General features: G+C 41.3%; 1 protein-coding gene across 3 annotated transcripts in view; it reads right to left on the bottom strand.

The window, feature by feature from the left end:
• MAGT1 (magnesium transporter 1) overlaps positions 1 to 15,527 on the bottom strand; it is a 65,806-nt gene extending 50,279 nt beyond the window's left edge. The window contains exons 1-2 of one of the 3 annotated variants that reach the window (XM_074391983.1): positions 15,267 to 15,357; positions 1,341 to 1,436 (exon numbers count right to left, since the gene is read on the bottom strand). Coding sequence is in view for 2 of the 3 variants with exons in the window: in XM_010347353.2 (XP_010345655.1) it covers positions 15,267 to 15,464 (198 nt within the window). In the remaining variant the exon portion in view is untranslated. Of the gene's footprint in view, positions 1 to 1,340; positions 1,437 to 15,266 lie in introns of all 3 variants that reach the window. The other 2 variants (XM_010347353.2, XM_074391982.1) reach the window with 2 other exon arrangements.
• Positions 15,528 to 17,390: the final 1,863 nt, after the last annotated feature.

Raw genomic sequence — 17,390 nt, forward strand, 5'->3', positions numbered from 1 at the left:
GGATTACATGCGCCTGAGACCATGCTTGGCTAATTCTTGTATTTTTAGAAGAGATGGGGTTTCACCATGTTGGTCAGGCTGGTCTCGAACTTCTGACATCAGGTCATCCACCCACCTCGGCCTCCCAAAGTCCTGGGATTACAGGCGTGAGCCACCATGCCCAGCCTAATTTTTGTATTCTTAGTAGAGATGGGGTTTCACCATGTTGGCCAGGCTGGTCTCAAACTCTTAACCTCATGATCTGTCTACCTCGGCTTCCCAAAGTGCTGAGATGTGAGCCACCACACCCAACCCCACCCACAATGTTTAATTCTTGTCACGAATGTTAAGAAGGCAGGAGGGGATAACAAAGAAAACAAGAATCTCAATGTAGAGTTAATGCTAATTTATGATTTCTCATCTTTATAGGGTTACGTCTAGAAAAAGCTGGGAAATCATGGAGTGGCTCATCATTCAGAAGCATTTGACCAGTTACATTTCCCATTACCTATATTCTGGCACTTACCATTTTAAGACACTTTGACATTTGATTCCCTTTCTAGGCTATTAGCTACAAGAGAGCAGAGACGCACAATTCTTTACCATATGGTAGGCACTCAGTAAGTGTGTACTAAATTTCTAATTAATGAAATCTAACTGGGAATTGACTGACTTGCTTACATTAACATTTAAGAAATAAATGATAACTGCACACATAAACACATAGAAACAGAACTTTTTTCACTTTAGAAAGTAACATGATTCTAAAAATGCATAATTTGCTTTTGTTTTTCTTTTTCTTTTTTTTTTTTTTTTTTTTTTTTTGAGACAGAGTCTCGCTCTGTCACCCAGGCTGAAGTGTGAAGTGCAGTGGCACAATCTGGGCTCACTGCAACCTCTGCCTCCCAGTTTCAAGTGATTCTCGTGTCTCAGCCTCCAAAGTAGCTGGGATTACAGGAAGACATCACCACCCCTGACTAATTTTTGTATTTTCAGTAGACATGGGGTTTCACCATGTTGGCCAGGCTGGTCACAAACTCCTGGCCTCAAATGATCCACCTGCCTCGACCTCCCAAAGTGCTGGGATTACAGGTGTGAGCCACCACATCCAGCCTGATTTGCCTTTAAGCATATCCAAATTCATTTAATACTGAACACAATTTTATGTCCCAAGTATATCTCTAAGAATGATGGAAAAAAGACTACATAAAAATTAGTTTTGCTGCAGATACAAAAAAATTCTGATAAGGGCTACAAAATGAACATGTCACACATGAGAAACCAAACACACTCTAAACCCACAGAAAAATATATACACTCTTGAAAGATTGGTTTAACAGGCCAGGTATGGTGGCTCTCACCTGTAATCCCAGCACTTTGGGAGGCCGAAGCAGGTGGATTACTTGAGGTCAGGAGTTCAAGACCAGCCTGGATAACATGGCAAAACTCCGTTTCTACTAAAAACACAAAAGTTAGCCAGGCGTGGTAGCACGTGCCTGTAGTCCCAGCTACTCAGGAAGCAGAGGCACTAGAATCACTTGAACCCAGGAGGCAGAGATTGCAGTGAGTCAAGATGGCGCCACTGCACTCCAGCCTGGGCGACAGAGTAGGACTCCATCTCAAACAAAAAAAAAAAAAAAAAAGAAAAAAAAAAAAAGAAAAGAAAAGAAAAGAAAAAAAAAGAAAGATTGGTTATAACAAATAATTAACAAGACTGTGGAACAATGAAACAAGTAGTTGGTAAAGGCTGTGGGAGAGAGTGAACCAGGAGGAAGATAGGGTAATAGACAAGCAGTAATCAAGATAGTCTCAGGAGGCTGCTAGTTTATCAATCCAACAGAACTAGTTACCAGTAATTGTCAAGAGTAGGGGATATTTGATTTAAATTAAGACTGCATAAATCAAATTTATTCAGTTTTCCCAACAAAATGAATTGTTATTACTTGATACTGCTTTAATGATTCTCACAGCACAGACAATACGGGTTCACATTTTAAAATACACATTCTGTATTTTAAAGCAATCATTACTTTTGCCATATTTTCAAATTAAATTTGACCGTTACCAGCAAATATAAATATGATTTGGCTATTTTATTCAGGGTGACTACATATTCTGTATGGGCTGAGAAAAACAAGTGTGAAGCAGTAACAGATATTTACATAGTTTTACATATTCCTATCTCTATTCAACCATATAGATACATAATCATGCCAAAAGAAGAAACATGTCTTTTGACTTAGTTATAAATATGTGGAGTTTTCTTACACAAGAATTATTGAATAAACTTTTTCAAGCAGGTCTACATAAAAAATTTATGGCCATGCATAGTGGCTTAAGCCTGTAATACCAGCACTCTGGGAGGCCAAGGAGTGAGGACTGCTTAGGCCCTGGAGTTCAAGACCAGCCTAGTCAACATAGTGAGACCCAGTTACTACATAAAATTATAAAATTGGTCAGGTGTGGTGGCATATGCCTGCAGTCCCAGATACTCTGGAAGCTGAGGCAGGAGGATTACTTGAGCCCAGGAGTTAGAGGATCACTTGAGCCCAGGAGTTAGAGGCTGTAGTGAGCTATGATCATACGTCACTGAACTCTAGCATGGACAACAGAGCAATACTCTGTCTCTAATATATATATATAATTCCTCTTCCTGTTTATTAACAGACTGGAGAGACCAGACTTCTGGCTATTTTCTCCAAATAATTATCAAGTAGAAGAAATTAGTTCAAAGGAATTACACTATTTTTTTCCTCAGGCTCTTATAAAACAAAATCACTTCAAAAGACTGCTTAATGCAGAGGCAATGAGATTATATTCTGAGTTCATTTTTTTGTTTCTTTGTGTGTGTGTGTGTGTGTGTAACAGGGTCTCACTCTGTTGCCCAGGCTGGAGTACAGTGGTGTGATCTTGGCTAACTGCAGCCTCGACCTCCCAGGCTCACGTGATTCTCCCACATCAGTTTCCCGAGTAGCTGGAACTACAGGTGTGCACTGCCATGCCCAACTAATTTTTATAGAGATGGGGTTTCACCATGTTGCCCAGGCTGGTCTTGAACTCCTGAGCTCAAAGGATCCTTGGCCTCCCAAAGTGCTGGGATTACAGGCGTAAGTCACCTTGCCCCCACTGGGTTCATTAATGAACCGAAGACAGATCACAATAAATGAATTAGTTTTAAACTTTTACTGGTTCATGCCTGTAATTCCAGCACTTTGGGAGGTCAAGGCAGACAGGTAACTTGAGGTCAGGAATTTGAGAACAACCTAGCCAACATGGTGAAACCCTGTCTCTACTAACAATACAAAATTTAGTTGGGTGTGGTGGCACATGCCTGTAATCCTAGATACTCAGGAGGCTGAGACACGAGAATCACTTGACCCGGGAGGTGGAGGTTGCAGTGAGCCGAGATTGCACCATAGCACTCCAGCCTGGGTGACTGAGTGAGACTCTGTCTCAAAAAAAATAAAAAACTTTAACAATAAAATTACATGAACATAGCCTGGAACATTATAATTAGATTTTATAATCCTAATTCACAATGACCTGATATTTTAAGATATCCTAAAGCGAGCCTCTCTTGAATTGGTTTCATGGAAAAAATAGCAGCTACTATTTGGAATGTCTAGCATGTGTCAGGCAGTTACTTCTTGATTATTATAGAGTATATAATTTAGTTCAATTTTTAAAACACTTTAAAAATACAAAAAATAAAAATAAAAAATAAAATAAAAAATTTTAAAAACACTTTAAAAAGTACTCTTTTTACATTCACTTATCTGTTGAGAAAACAAGATTGGAGAGGTTAAATAACTTGCCCAAAATGCCACAGTTAGTAAAATATTGAGGTAAAAATTCAAACAGGCCATGATCATTCTAAATCAGGGTTTGTCAACAGCAACACTACTGACATCTTGGGCCAAATAATTGTTGTGAGGAGTGATCCTGTCTGTGCACTGTAGGATGTTGAGCAGCATCATTGGCTTCTACTCACTGAATGCCAGTAGCACCCTCCTCTCCCAGCTGCAACAACCAAAAATATCTCCAGACATTGCCAAATATCTCCTGGGGACCAAAATCACCCCACTCCCACAAAATTGTTCTTAAAAAAATGAGGGAGACAGGGTCTCACTTTGTCACCCAAACTGGAGTGCAGTGGTGTGATCATAGCTCACTGAAACCTCAAAATCCTGGGGTTAAATGGTCCTCCCATCTCAGCCTCCCAAATAACTGGGACTACGCGTATGCACCACCATGCCTAGCTAATTTTTAAAAACTTTTAGAGATGGGGTTTTGCTACATTGCTCAGGCTGGTCTCGAACTCCTGGCCCCAATAGATCCTCCTACCTCATCCTCTTGAGTGGCTGGAATTACAGGCTCAAACCACCATGCCTAGCTCAAAAACAACTGTTTTGAACTGAAAAGAATTTATATTTTTATAATCTTATTTTTATGTATTCAAAAATCTTTAAAAATCATTACTGATCAGAATACAACATATGAGAAAGATTTAGTGATAAAGAAAGTAAACCAAAACTTCCTAGAACAAGCCTTTATCATAATAGATAATACACTTTTTAAACCTGTGTGTGGTTGGTGTAAAGTAACTTGTTAAAAATGCAGACTTTTTGCCGGGCGCTGTGGCTCACGCCTGTAATCCCAGCTATTAGGGAGGCAGAGGCGGGAGGATAGCTTGAGCCCAGGAGTTCGAGACCAGCCTGGCCAACATGGTGAAACCCCATCTCTACAAATATACAAAAATTAGCTGGGCATGCTGGTGCCTGTAATCCCAGCTACTCGGGAGGCTGAGGCAAGAGAATCGCTTGAACACTGGAGGTGGAGGTTGGAGTGAGCCGAGACAGCGACACTGCACTCTAGCCTGGGCAACAGAGCAAAACTCTGTCTCGAAAAAAAGAAGCATTTTCCTAGGGGTGCCTCTCGTTCTTTGTCAAGAGCCCATTATTTGGGTATGGAAAGGCATGGTTCAGAAATAAAAATTTTGTTCCTCTATTGCCACTACACTAAATCCCACTATTCATTTTCCAGATACTCTTTTTATCTTCCAAAGTCGCAGCCTTCAAATGGAAAAGTTAAAAATTTCATGTGTCCTTCAGGTCATTCTACAAATACTTGAAAATTATTAAGAAGAAACACATCTTCCAAAGACTATAACATGTAAAGATAAGAGGTTTATTAAATGAACTACTCAGCAACTCCAAAAAAGCAATTAATTTGTAAACAACTCTTAATGAAAATACTTTTTTCCCTACTAGTTTTTTGAGATGGAGTCTAGCCCTGTCACCCAGGCTGGAGTGCAGTGGCATGATCACGACTTACTGCAACCTCCACCTCCTGGGTTCAAGTGATTCTCATGCCTCAGCCTCCTGGGTAGCTGGGACTGCAGGCACACACTACCACACCCGGCTTATTTTTGTGTTTTTAGTAGACACAGAATTTCACCACATTGGCCAAGCTGGTCTCGAACCCTTGACCTCAGGTGTTCCACCCAACTCAGCTTCCCAAAGTGCTATGATTACAGGGGTGAGCCACTGTGCCTGGCCTCAACTAACAGTTTTTAAACATTTAAGAAAATATACCAATCTAAAGCTTTTAATTTGTATTGGATATATATGAAAGATTTAGTGATAAATATATGTGTGTGTGTGTGTCTGTGTGTGTGTGTGTGTGTATCTATAAAGAGAGATTTTTTTTTTTTTTGAGACGGAGTCTTGCTCTGTCGCCCAAGCTTGAGTGCAATGGCATAATCTCAGCTCACTGCAACATCTGCCTCCCAGGTTCAAGCAATGCTCTGCCTCAGCCTTCCAAGTAGCTGGAGTTACAGGCACCTGCCACCAAGCCTGGATAATTTTGTATTTTTAGTAGCGATGGGGTTTTACCACCTTGGTCAGGTTGGTCTTGAACTCCTGACCTCGTGATCCACCCACCTCAGCCTCCCAAAGTGCTGGGATTACAGGTGTTAGCCACCACACCCAGCCTTGTATTGGATGTATTTTTTATAAAACAAATTACAGGATTACTATGAAAAAACACATTAGATTTATAAGATATTCACAATCAATTTATTTCTCTCCTTCTCCTTGGCAAACATTAGTCTATTTACTACCATTCAAATAAAACAAAAATAGCAATAATACTCCCAACTGAAATACTTACCAACAAAGTAAAGTATGTTTAAAGTCTTTCTCTTCTCTTGAAACATTTCAATGTCTAAAAAAAAAATCACCTCACTACTAGAAGTCAATGTCTTTAATCCTATTTGTAATAATCAAGTTATAAAAATCTATGACTATAAGAGATTCAGAGGCCCAAGAAAGAGCAGTGAGACATCAGTTTAATTTCATCTTACCTGTTTGCATAATATTTAACTTGATTAGCCCTACCAAAGTAGCTGAAGCTTTAATAACCACAAAATTTCCTATTGTCACTAAGTATCACTCATCAAAAATGGAATATAGGATCTATTAATTACGATTTAAAACTAAAATCTGATCCTGCCATTCAAATTTCTTTTGAATTTCAGAAGAAAGCTGAGTATTACCAGTCTGAGTTCCTCTAAAATGCACCTTTCCCCAAAAGTGTATTTCTTAAAAAAAATTCTGTGGGTATGTAGTAGGTGTATATATTTATGGGGTACATGAGATACTTTGATATAGGCATTCATTGCTTAATAATCACATCATGGTAAATGGTGTGTCCATGCCCTCAAGAATGTATCCTTGGTGTTACAAACTATTCAATTTTACTTTTAATTATTTTAAAATATACTACTATGTTATTATTATTATTTTGGGACAGGGTCTGGCTCTGTCACCCAGTACAGTGGCACATCTTGGACCACTGCAGCCTGGATCTCCCAGGCTCATGTGATCCTCCCATCTCAGCCTCCCTAGTAGCTGGGACTACAGGCACACATCACCATGTTCAGCCAATTTTTTTGTTGTTGTTGTTAGTGACAAGGTTTTGCCATGTTGCCCAGGCTGTCTCAAACTCCTAGGCTCAAGCAATCCACCCACTTCGGCCTCCCAAAGTGCTAGGATTACAGGTGTGAGCCACTGCACCTGGCCTCATTCTTTTTTAAATTTAAATTTTTGTGGGTACAGAGTAGGTGTATATATTCATGAAGCACATGAGATGTTTTGATACAAGCACAAAATGTGTAGTCATCACATCATGTAAAACAAGATATCCATCTCCTCAAGGATTTATCCTTTATATTACAAACAATCCAATTTATACTTTTAATTTTTTAAATCTACGATTATTATTGACTATAGTCACTCTGCTGTGCTATCAAATAGTAAGTCTTATTCATTCTATTTTTTTTTTTTTTTTGTACTCACAAAGAATCCCCACCTACCCTCACCACCCCCAGCTTCTGGTAGTCATCATTCTACTTTCTATCTCCATGAGTTCAAGTGTTTCGATTCTTAGTTCCCATAAATAAGTGAAAACAAGTAATGTTTGTCTTTCTGTGCTTGGCTTACTTCACTTAGCATAACAACCTCCAGTTCCATTCATGGTGCAAATGACAGGATCTCATTCTTTTTTATGGCTGAATAGTACTCCCAAAACTTATCTTTGTCTTTGTTCTAACCCTTAGGGTTTATTCATAAAAATTCTTCATACTCGGCCGGGCGCGGTGGCTCAAGCCTGTAATCCCAGCACTTTGGGAGGCCGAGGCGGGTGGATCACGAGGTCAAGAGATCGAGACCATCCTGGTCAACATGGTGAAACCCCGTCTCTACTAAAGGTGCAAAAAATTAGCTGGGCATGGTGGCACATGCCTGTAATTCCAGCTACTCAGGAGGCTGAGGCAGGAGAATTGCCTGAACCCAGGAGGCGGAGGTTGCGGTGAGCTGAGATAGCGCCATTGCACTCCAGCCTGGGTAACAAGAGTGAAACTCCGTCTCAAAAAAAAAAAAAAAAATTCTTCATACTCTCAGCTTTTCTAATCACCTAGTAGTCTTCAGCTGTTAGTAAAATGAAACAAATTCTTAGTTAAGGTATGCATTTCCAACTCCCTCCTTAAGAGATCTGGAATATTTCTGGAAATATAACTGGCAGACAATTACTGAAGAAGACAGTCAACAGAGAAGTAAGCATTTTTAATCCTTAAATGCCATCTGCTCCATTATCAGTCCACCAACTTCCTGGATAGGGCCAAAACCTATCATTGTCTCCTTTCCTTAGTTTTCAATTTTTTGGTGGTGTCTCCACTTATTTGTTTTGAAACTGCTACTAAGCCTATTTCTCTGTAATCAGATATTTTCTAGAGAACTGCAGGGTTTTTTTGCACATGTGACGCTTTCACATGTCAGTTCTAAAAGTAGTTTTTTAAACATTTACCTCACGTCTTCTATATGCCAGGTACTGCATTAGGCACTTTACAGCCCTCATCTCATTTAATTATCACAACAGCCACACTAATCAGTGTTTTTTCCATTGTGATGAGGAAAATGAGACTCAGAATAACTAGTTAAAGATCACTGGGGGTGGATTAAAGCATATCCTCTTTAAAAGACTTTTTTGGAAAACTGAGGAGGGAGATCTATCTGCCATCCTAGCATTATGATGACCATTTTCTATTACGGTTCAGTATGCATTGTGTGTTGATCACTTTCCATATTTCATATTATTTCTCTATTACTAGATTTCCAGAAGTAAAGGAATATGAATAATTTTATCAAAGACCACGATCTTTCATTTTTCTCATGCTGCCTCTCTAAGACAACACCAGATACAAGGAAGAACAACTTCCCTTCCACAACAGAGGGAAAGGATTCACCATAAAAATAAAACCAGTCACTGCGTGCAGTGGCTCATGTCTGTAATCCCAGCACTTTGAGAGGCCGAGGTGGGCAGATCACAAGGTCAGGAGTTCGAGACCAGCCTGACCAACATGGTGAAACCCCATCTCTACTAAAAATATAAAAATTAGCCAGGCATGGTGGTGCTTGCCTGTAATCCCAGCTACTCAGGAGGCTGAGGCAGGAGAATCGCTTGAACCTGGGAGGCAGAGGTTGCAGTGAGCCGATATCATGTCACCGCACTCCAGCCTGGGTGACACAGTGAGAATCCGTCTCAATAAATAAATAAATAAATAAATAAAACCAGTCACTGCAAAAACAAGCCTTTGTTGCCTAGCAGAAAACATAAGCTTCGGAACTAGACAAACCAGTGCAGGATCCCAGCTCAGTTTCTTAGAGCTGTGTTTCTCTGAGCAAGCCCTCAACCTCCCTCTTGCTTACTGTCAGTTTCCTCATCTTTCTTTTACATACACATGTAAAAAATGTATATATATGTATGTATATTACATATTTAATATAACTGTGTGTGTATATATATACATATATATATATATATAGGCTCAGGCCGGTCTCAAACTCTTGGCCTCAAACAATCTTCCCACCTCAGTCTTCCAAAGTTCTTGGATTATAGGCATGAGCCACCATGTCTGGCCAGTCCCCTTGTCTTTCAAAGGGGGTTAATACTTACTCTGCAATGTTAATGCGTGGATTATAGATAATGGTGCCTGGCATGTAGAAGGCATTTGATAAATATCAGTGAATAAATTGCTGCGCTCAGTGGCTCACATCTATAATTCTGGCACTTTAGGAGGCCAAAGCAGGAGGACTGCTGGAGGCCAGGAGTTTGAAACCAGTCTGGTCAACATAGTGAGACTGTGTCTCTACAAAACATTTTTAAAAATTTAAAAAGGCCGGGCGCGGTGGCTCAAGCCTGTAATCCCAGCACTTTGGGAGGCCGAGGCGGGTGGATCACGAGGTCAAGAGATCGAGACCATCCTGGTCAACACGGTGAAACCCCGTCTCTACTAAAAATACAAAAAATTAGCTGGGCATGGTGGTGCGTGCCTGTAATCCCAGCTAGTCAGGAGGCTGAGGCAGGAGAATTGCCTGAACCCAGGAGGCGGAGGTTGCAGTGAGCCAAGATCGCGCCATTGCACTCCAGCCTGGGTAACAAGAGCGAAACTCCGTCTCAAAAAAAAAAACAAAACAAAACAAAACAAAAAATTTAAAAAGGAGAATAATAAGTCCATGTTCCAATGAAAACATTGCTAAAGGTATAAATAATAAGCAGGGCAGCTTTCTATTTACCAATAGACAACTATGAGGAACTTGAGTGATTTTTAATCATATTCATTTAGGGGAGGTATCTTTTTAAAAGCATAGATTTTTTTGGCCGGGCGTGGTGGCTCACGCCTGTAATCCAAGCACTTTGGAGGCCAAGGCGGGCGGATCACCTGAGGTCAGGAGTTCAAGACCAGCCTGACCAACATGGTGAAACCCCGTCTTTAAAAAAAAAAAAAAATAGATTTTTTTTTTTGAGAAAGAGTCTCGCTTTATCGTTCAAGCAATTCTCATGCGTCAGCCTCCTGAGTAGCTGGGACCACAGGCATGCCCAACCATGGCCAGCTGTTTTTTTAAATATATTTTTAGTAGAGACGGGGTTTCACCATCTTGGCAAGCCCGGTCTTGAACTCCTGTCCTCAAGTGATCCACCTGCCTCGGCCTCCCAAAATGCTGGGATTATAGGCATGAGCCACTGCACCCGGCAAAAAAAAAATAGATTTTAAGATCAGATATTACCCTATTATATAACATCAAATTTACTATAGTAGATAGATGTGGAATTTTTTTAAATAATGTTTTCAAAAACTCACAAAAAATATTCTGCAACAGAACACCCTATTTTGAAACTGTGTCTAAGAAGTATCACAGTAATCTTTTTAAAAACAGCCTAAACAATTCTCAGAGAGAAAAGGAGTAAAAAACTAAAACATCTTTAGCAACCTATATAAATTCCATGCTTACTGATAAGAAAAATCCAATTTTACATTGTGAAATCTAAGAAAACCTACAACTGAACGAACAGATTCCTGGCTGAACACTGGCTCATGCCTGCCATCCCAGCACTTTGGGAGGCTGAGGTGGGTAGATCACTTGAACCCAGGAGTTCAAGACCAGCCTGAACAACATGGTGAAACCCCATCTCTATAAAAAATGCAAAAATTAATTAGGTATGGTGACAGATGCCTGTAGTCCCAGTTGGGGAGGCTTAGGTAGGAGGATCATCTGAGCCTGGGAAGGTCATAAGGCTGTACTGAGCCATGATTGTGTCACTATACTCCAGCCTTGGCAACAGAGTGAGACCCTGTTTCAAAAAGTTTAAAAAAAAAAAAAAATATATATATATATATATATATATATATATATTTTTTTAAAGAAAGAATAGATTCCTGATTTTATGTAAGTATATAGTTAATTCAATATTTGTTGAGGATATTTTGACAGACAATGCTGGCTGTGACGGAAAGAAAAATTAAGGGCCAGGCGTGGTGGCTCAAGCCTGTAATCCTAGCACTTTGGGAGGCCGAGGCGGGTGGATCACGAGGTCGAGAGATCGAGACCACCCTGGTCAACATGGTGAAATCCCGTCTCTACTAAAAATACAAAAAATTAGCTGGGCATGGTGGCGCGTGCCTGTAATCCCAGCTACTCAGGAGGCTGAGGCAGGAAAATTGCTTGAACCCAGGAGGCGGAGGTTGTGGTGAGCCGAGATGGCGCCATTGCACTCCAGCCTGGGTAACAAGAGCGAAACTCTGTCTCAAAAAAAAAAAAAGAAAAATTAAGAAGTTTCTGCATTCAAGATGCTTACAGTGTTATGGCAAAGACTGGCCTATAAACAAGAACAACACATGTCAGGCACACAGGCTTACTCCTGTAATCTTAGCATTTTGGGAGGCCAAGGTGGGAGGATCACATGACCACATGAAGTCGAGGCTGCAGTGAGTCATTATAGTGCCACTGCACAGCATGCAGCCTGTGCGAGAGGCCCTGTCTCAAAATAAATACATACATACCTACAATAACAATATGATGTGAATTCATTTCAATTCACATGGAGACACCAAGAAAACTTTAGCCGAGGAAGAAAGAAGATACAGTTTGAGGTAAGAATTGAAGAGTAGGAATCTTCAGGTGAATGAAATGGTGGGGTAAGAGAGAAGGAAGATATTCTCACTTAAGTCCTGTACATGCATGAAAAGGGTGAATGCACTTCCAAGAGAGTACAGAAAGATCAAGGAAGGCCTGTAATTTACTGCCGTAATATAAAATTCACATAACATAAAATTCACCATATTGACAATTTTAAAGTATACAACTCAGTGCTGATTTCTTGAAAAAAAATTAATCTATTTTTGGCTAGGCCCTTCTGCTTCCAGTTTAGTGAGAGAGTCAATGAATAAATATAATTTCACTAATAGAAATGCTAAATTTTAAAAAGCCTTCACTTTTCTTTCTTTCTTTTTTTTTTTTTTTTTTTTTTTTTTTTTTTTTTTTTTTTTTTTTTTGTTGAGACAAGAGTCTTGCCCTGTTGCCCAGGATGGAGTGCAATGACGCCATCTCGGCTCACTGCAACCTCCACCTCCTAGGTTCAAGCATTCTCCTGCTTGAGGCTCCAGAGTAGCTGGGATTAGAGGTACGCGCCACCCTGCCTGGCTAATGTTTTGTATCTTTAGTAGAGATGAGGTTTCACCATGTTGACCAGGCTGGTCTCGATCGCCTTACCTTGTGATCCGCCCACCTTGGCCTCTCAAAGTGCTGGGATTACAGGCATGAGCCACCGCACCCAGCCGAAAGCCTTCACTTTTTAATTAAAAAAAGTGGAGCAGGCACAGTGGCTCGCACCCATAATCCCAACACTTTGGGAGGCCAAGGCAGAAGTATCACTTAATCCCAGGAGTTCAAGAGCAGCCTGGCAACACAGAGAGACTCCATCTCTACAAAAAAATTAAAAAGTAGCTGGGGATGTTGTGGCACATGCCTGTAGTCCCAGATATTTGGGAGGCGGAGGTGGAGGTGGGAGGATCACTAGAGCCCAGGAAGTCGAGGCTGCAGTGAGCCATAATCCTGCCACTGAACTCCAGCCTGGGCAACACAGCAAGACCCTGTCTTAAAAAAAAAAAGAAGTGGTCATTGTAGACATTCAGGTATTACCAGCAATACCAGCATATAAGGTGAAAAGTGAAAACGTTCCCCTCATCGAGAATCCCAACTGCCCAGAGATAGCCACTGTTAAAGGGATTGTCATGTATCGTTACATACACATATACTTATATATAAGGGATGCTGTTTTTTGTTTGAGACAGAAGTTTCACTCTTGTTACCCAGGCTGGAGTGCAATGGCGCGATCTTGGCTCACCGCAACCTCCGCCTCCTGGGTTCAGGCAATTCTCCTGCCTCAGCCTCCCGAGTAGCTGGGATTACAGGCAAGCGCCACCATGCCCAGCTAATTTTTTGTATTTTTAGTAGAGACGGGGTTTCACCATGTTGACCAGGATGGTCTCGATCTCTCGACCTCGTGATCCACCCGCCTCGGCCTCCCAAAGTGCTGGGATTACAGGCGTGAGCCACCGCGCCCGGCCCAATGCTGCTGTTTTTTAAAATAAAAAGCTTCTCGCCGGGCGCGGTGGCTCAAGCCTGTAATCCCAGCACTTTGGGAGGCCGAGGCGGGTGGATCACGAGGTCGAGAGATCGAGACCATCCTGGTCAACATGGTGAAACCCCGTCTCTACTAAAAACACAAAAAAGTAGCTGGGCATGGTGGCGCTTGCCTGTAATCCCAGCTAGTCAGGAGGCTGAGGCAGGAGAATTGCCTGAACCCAGGAGGCGGAGGTTGCGGTGAGCCGAGATCGTGCCATTGCACTCCAGCCTGGGTAACAAGAGCGAAACTCCGTCTCAAAAAAAAAAAAAAAAAAAAAGCTTCTCTAAGACATAAAATTATGCATTGCTCTGCATCTTGTTTTCCACATAACAACAGCTTAGAATCCTCCCAAAGGACATCAATTTCTAGTTTCAGTGTCTGAGTCTGCTCACCTCACGGTACTTTTGACAACTGTATATTTTTATTGCACTATTTGCCAATCTAATAAGTAACTTACAGTTATATTTAATTTCCTAGCTTAGTTTTTTTTATGGAATAGTTCAAATACTTAGGAACATAGACAAGATAACTTCTTTCTTCTTTAATTCAGCTCAAGTAGACAAGTATCTGAAGTGCTTAACTGGTATTTGTAAAGTATGCATACAAATTTTCTGTATTAGAGGATGCACAGAATGTACAGGAAATAGCATTAGAATGACTGACGTGGGGTTTAAGTCCTTGTTAATTTTCTAAATGTAAGGCTATTTTTCTTATCTATAAAATTAGAGGGTATAAATAATTGCTAGTAGTCTTAAAGTTCTAGGAATATATGACTCCAAATCACAAAGGTTTGAAAACACAATGTTAGGCCGGGCGCGATGGCTCAAGCCTGTAATCCCAGCACTTTGGGAGGCTGAGGCGGGTGGATCACGAGGTCGAGAGATCGAGACCATCCTGGTCAACATGGTGAAACCCCGTCTCTACTAAAAATACAAAAAATTAGCTGGGTATGGTGGCTCGTGCCTGTAATCCCAGCTACTCAGGAGGCTGAGGCAGGAGAATTGCCTGAACCCGGGAGGTGGAGGTTGCGGTGAGCCGAGATCACGCCATTGCACTCCAACCTGGGTAACAAGAGCGAAACTCCGTCTCAAAAAAAAAAAAAAAAAAAAAAGAAAACACAATGTTAAACTTCCTCTACTTGGATTGCTTAATGGTGAGAAGAGAATATTGTATCTCCTCCACTTCCCAAAGCCTATAAATTCCATAAGATCTTAGTTTTGTTCATTTATGGATACCAAGCACCTAGACATTGCCTAGCATGCTTATATTTATGGAATGATTAAAAATGGTTAGGAGATTTCAATTTGCTAAGTTGCTTTGAAACAATTGTACTTTTGGCATAATTTCACTCTTCGGTCTCACTCCTGAAATGCAAATGTTACAAGATAGAGAACTCTTGTACATCATTCAGGGAGTTACATCTGCCAACAGTAGAAAGACTCTCAGTCTACTCCCGGGAGCTAAAGTCGAACTCCCCACCCCCAACACCTGATGGGGCCCACACTCAAAAGTATCAAAGCCATGCAAGTTCACAAGCCTATAGAAGCCGAGCTGTCACCTACCCTACCCGACTCTCAGACTCTACATCCCCGGAAGACGAAGAGTTACAGTTCCTTCTCTCACGAATTCCAACTCCGAAAACCGCGGAATTGAAGCCACCACAGGCAAAGAAGCGGCAGGGAAAGGGGGTGGGAAGAGGTGAAAAGGCTCTCTGAAGTCCCAGTCATTCGGAAAAGCCCGTGTTGTTGGTAACGCGTCCTCACCTCCTTCTTTCTTTGGGCAGAGGCCGAGGGTACGTCGTAAACTATGAACAGCGCCACTGCCATTGTCGCAGAAACACACCAAAACGACCAACGCGCTGCCATGTTCGCTCCTCTCCCTTCTATAAGCGAAACTTTGCTCTGGCTGGGTCTGAGGGTGGGGCGTGAGAACAGGCAAATCGACCCCTTGCCTTTCCTCATTGGTCTAGCTCAGCCCTGCCGGGCGGCCCACACGCATTACGTCACAGCGCGCTAGCGCGGCACGCCCGCTAAAAGAAGGTTCATTTCTAATTGGCCCCCATCAGCCAATAGAAAAAGGATAATCTGGAGGTTTTTCAGTGGTCCGCTAAAGATAATGACCCGCCCCTTTCTCCATACGTAAGCGTCAAGCGCTCGGCCGCTTTCCAAACACGCATGCGCAGTTGTGAAATGTAGAATCCAAAATGGCTTGAGGTTGCTAGAACGGAATCTTTGACGCAAAGACTCATTTAGAAGTCCTTGAAATTCGCCTCTTTCATGTAATATTCTAGAAAAATGGGAACTAGCCTTGTGAGGGATAAGAGCTAGGATAAGGCAAGTCCATCATCTTGCCTCCAGAGTACTTCAAAATGAAAAAAGTAGGAAAGGAAAAATATACTTAATATAACGGAGGGAGATTTTTAAAGGTAAACATTAACAAGAGCTTGTTGAATACCTATTGTGTCCTAGAAACTGCCAGGAGCGCTGAAAAAAGGACCTCAAAGATTATTTATAGAAATTGTTTATGGCTTTTTTTTTTTTTTTTTTTTGAGACGGAAATTCGCTCTTGTCGTCCAGGCTGGAATGCATTAACGCGATCTCGGCTCACTGCAACCTCCGCCTTTCAGTTTCAAGCGATTCTCCTGCCTTAGCCTTCTGAAAAGTTGGGATTATAGGCGCCAGCCACCACGCCGGCTAATTTTTTGTATTTTTAGTACAGATGGGGTTTCGCCATGGTGGGCAGGCTGGTCTCGAACTCGTGACCTCGGGTGATCCGCCCACCTCTGCCTCCCAAAGTGTTGGGATTACAGGCGTGAGCCACCGCGCCCTGCCGGCTTTTTTTTTTTTTCTTCCAGTTAAACTCCTTGACTTATTATTTAAAGCACCAACAAGGACTTGAATTGCTGGTGATAGACAGCAAATGCCTTCTTTTTATTTATTATTTTGTTTGGAGGTTGGGTGCAAAAGTAAGGTTATAAAGAAGCACTTTCCCTCTTTTTAAAGTTTTTGTGATACTTAGTTTTCATTAAATATCCAATTCTCTCGTCTAAAAATAGTGGAAATCCTACATAGATGAAGAAGCTTCCATTTATTTGGACCATTCTGTTTTACCTTAGTGGGTTGTTAAACTGGGATAATTTTGAACTAGAGAATAATTTCTCAAGAAGAAAAACAACAAGATAAGATCAATTTGCCTACAATTAGGATTTATTTTGATGGTGTGGAAAATATTTTATGACTATTATTTTTAGGCCCTACTGGAAATAAAAAAAAAAAACACCGGAAAATAATTTCAGTATGTTGGAGAGACAAAGAGATGGGATGGAAAGAAAAATAGCTGGTTCTGAAGTGAAGAGATGTAAAATAGAGATATGAAAATATTTAAATCGTTTATGGAAACATATTAAGAAAATGCAGGTGGGGCGCAGTGGCTCATGCCTGTAATCCCAGCACTTGAGAGGTTAAGGTGGGTGGGTGGGTGGATCACCTGAGGTCAGGAGTTCAAGATCAGCCTGACCAACATGGCCAAACCCCGTCTCTACAAAAAATATAAAAATTAGCTGGGCGTGGTGGCTCAGGCCTGTAATCCCAGCTACTTGGGAGGCTGAGGCAGGAGAATCGCTTGAACCCTGGGGGCTGAAGTTGCAGTGAGGCAAAATTGTGTCATTGCACTCTAGCCTGGGCAACAAGAGCCAAACTCCGTCTGGAGAAAGAGAGAGAGAAAGAAAGAAAATGCACAGTAAAAGTACACTGAGACATGCTGTGTGATTCAATTTATATGATATATGACATTCTGGAAAAGGCAAACTCATTGGTACAGAGAACAGATTAGTGGCTGCCAGGGGTTAGGGGTAGGAAAAGGGGTTGATTATAAAGAGGTCAAATAAG

This window comes from Saimiri boliviensis, chromosome X (assembly GCF_048565385.1).
Source record: "Saimiri boliviensis isolate mSaiBol1 chromosome X, mSaiBol1.pri, whole genome shotgun sequence".
Classification (NCBI taxonomy): domain Eukaryota; kingdom Metazoa; phylum Chordata; class Mammalia; order Primates; family Cebidae; genus Saimiri; species Saimiri boliviensis.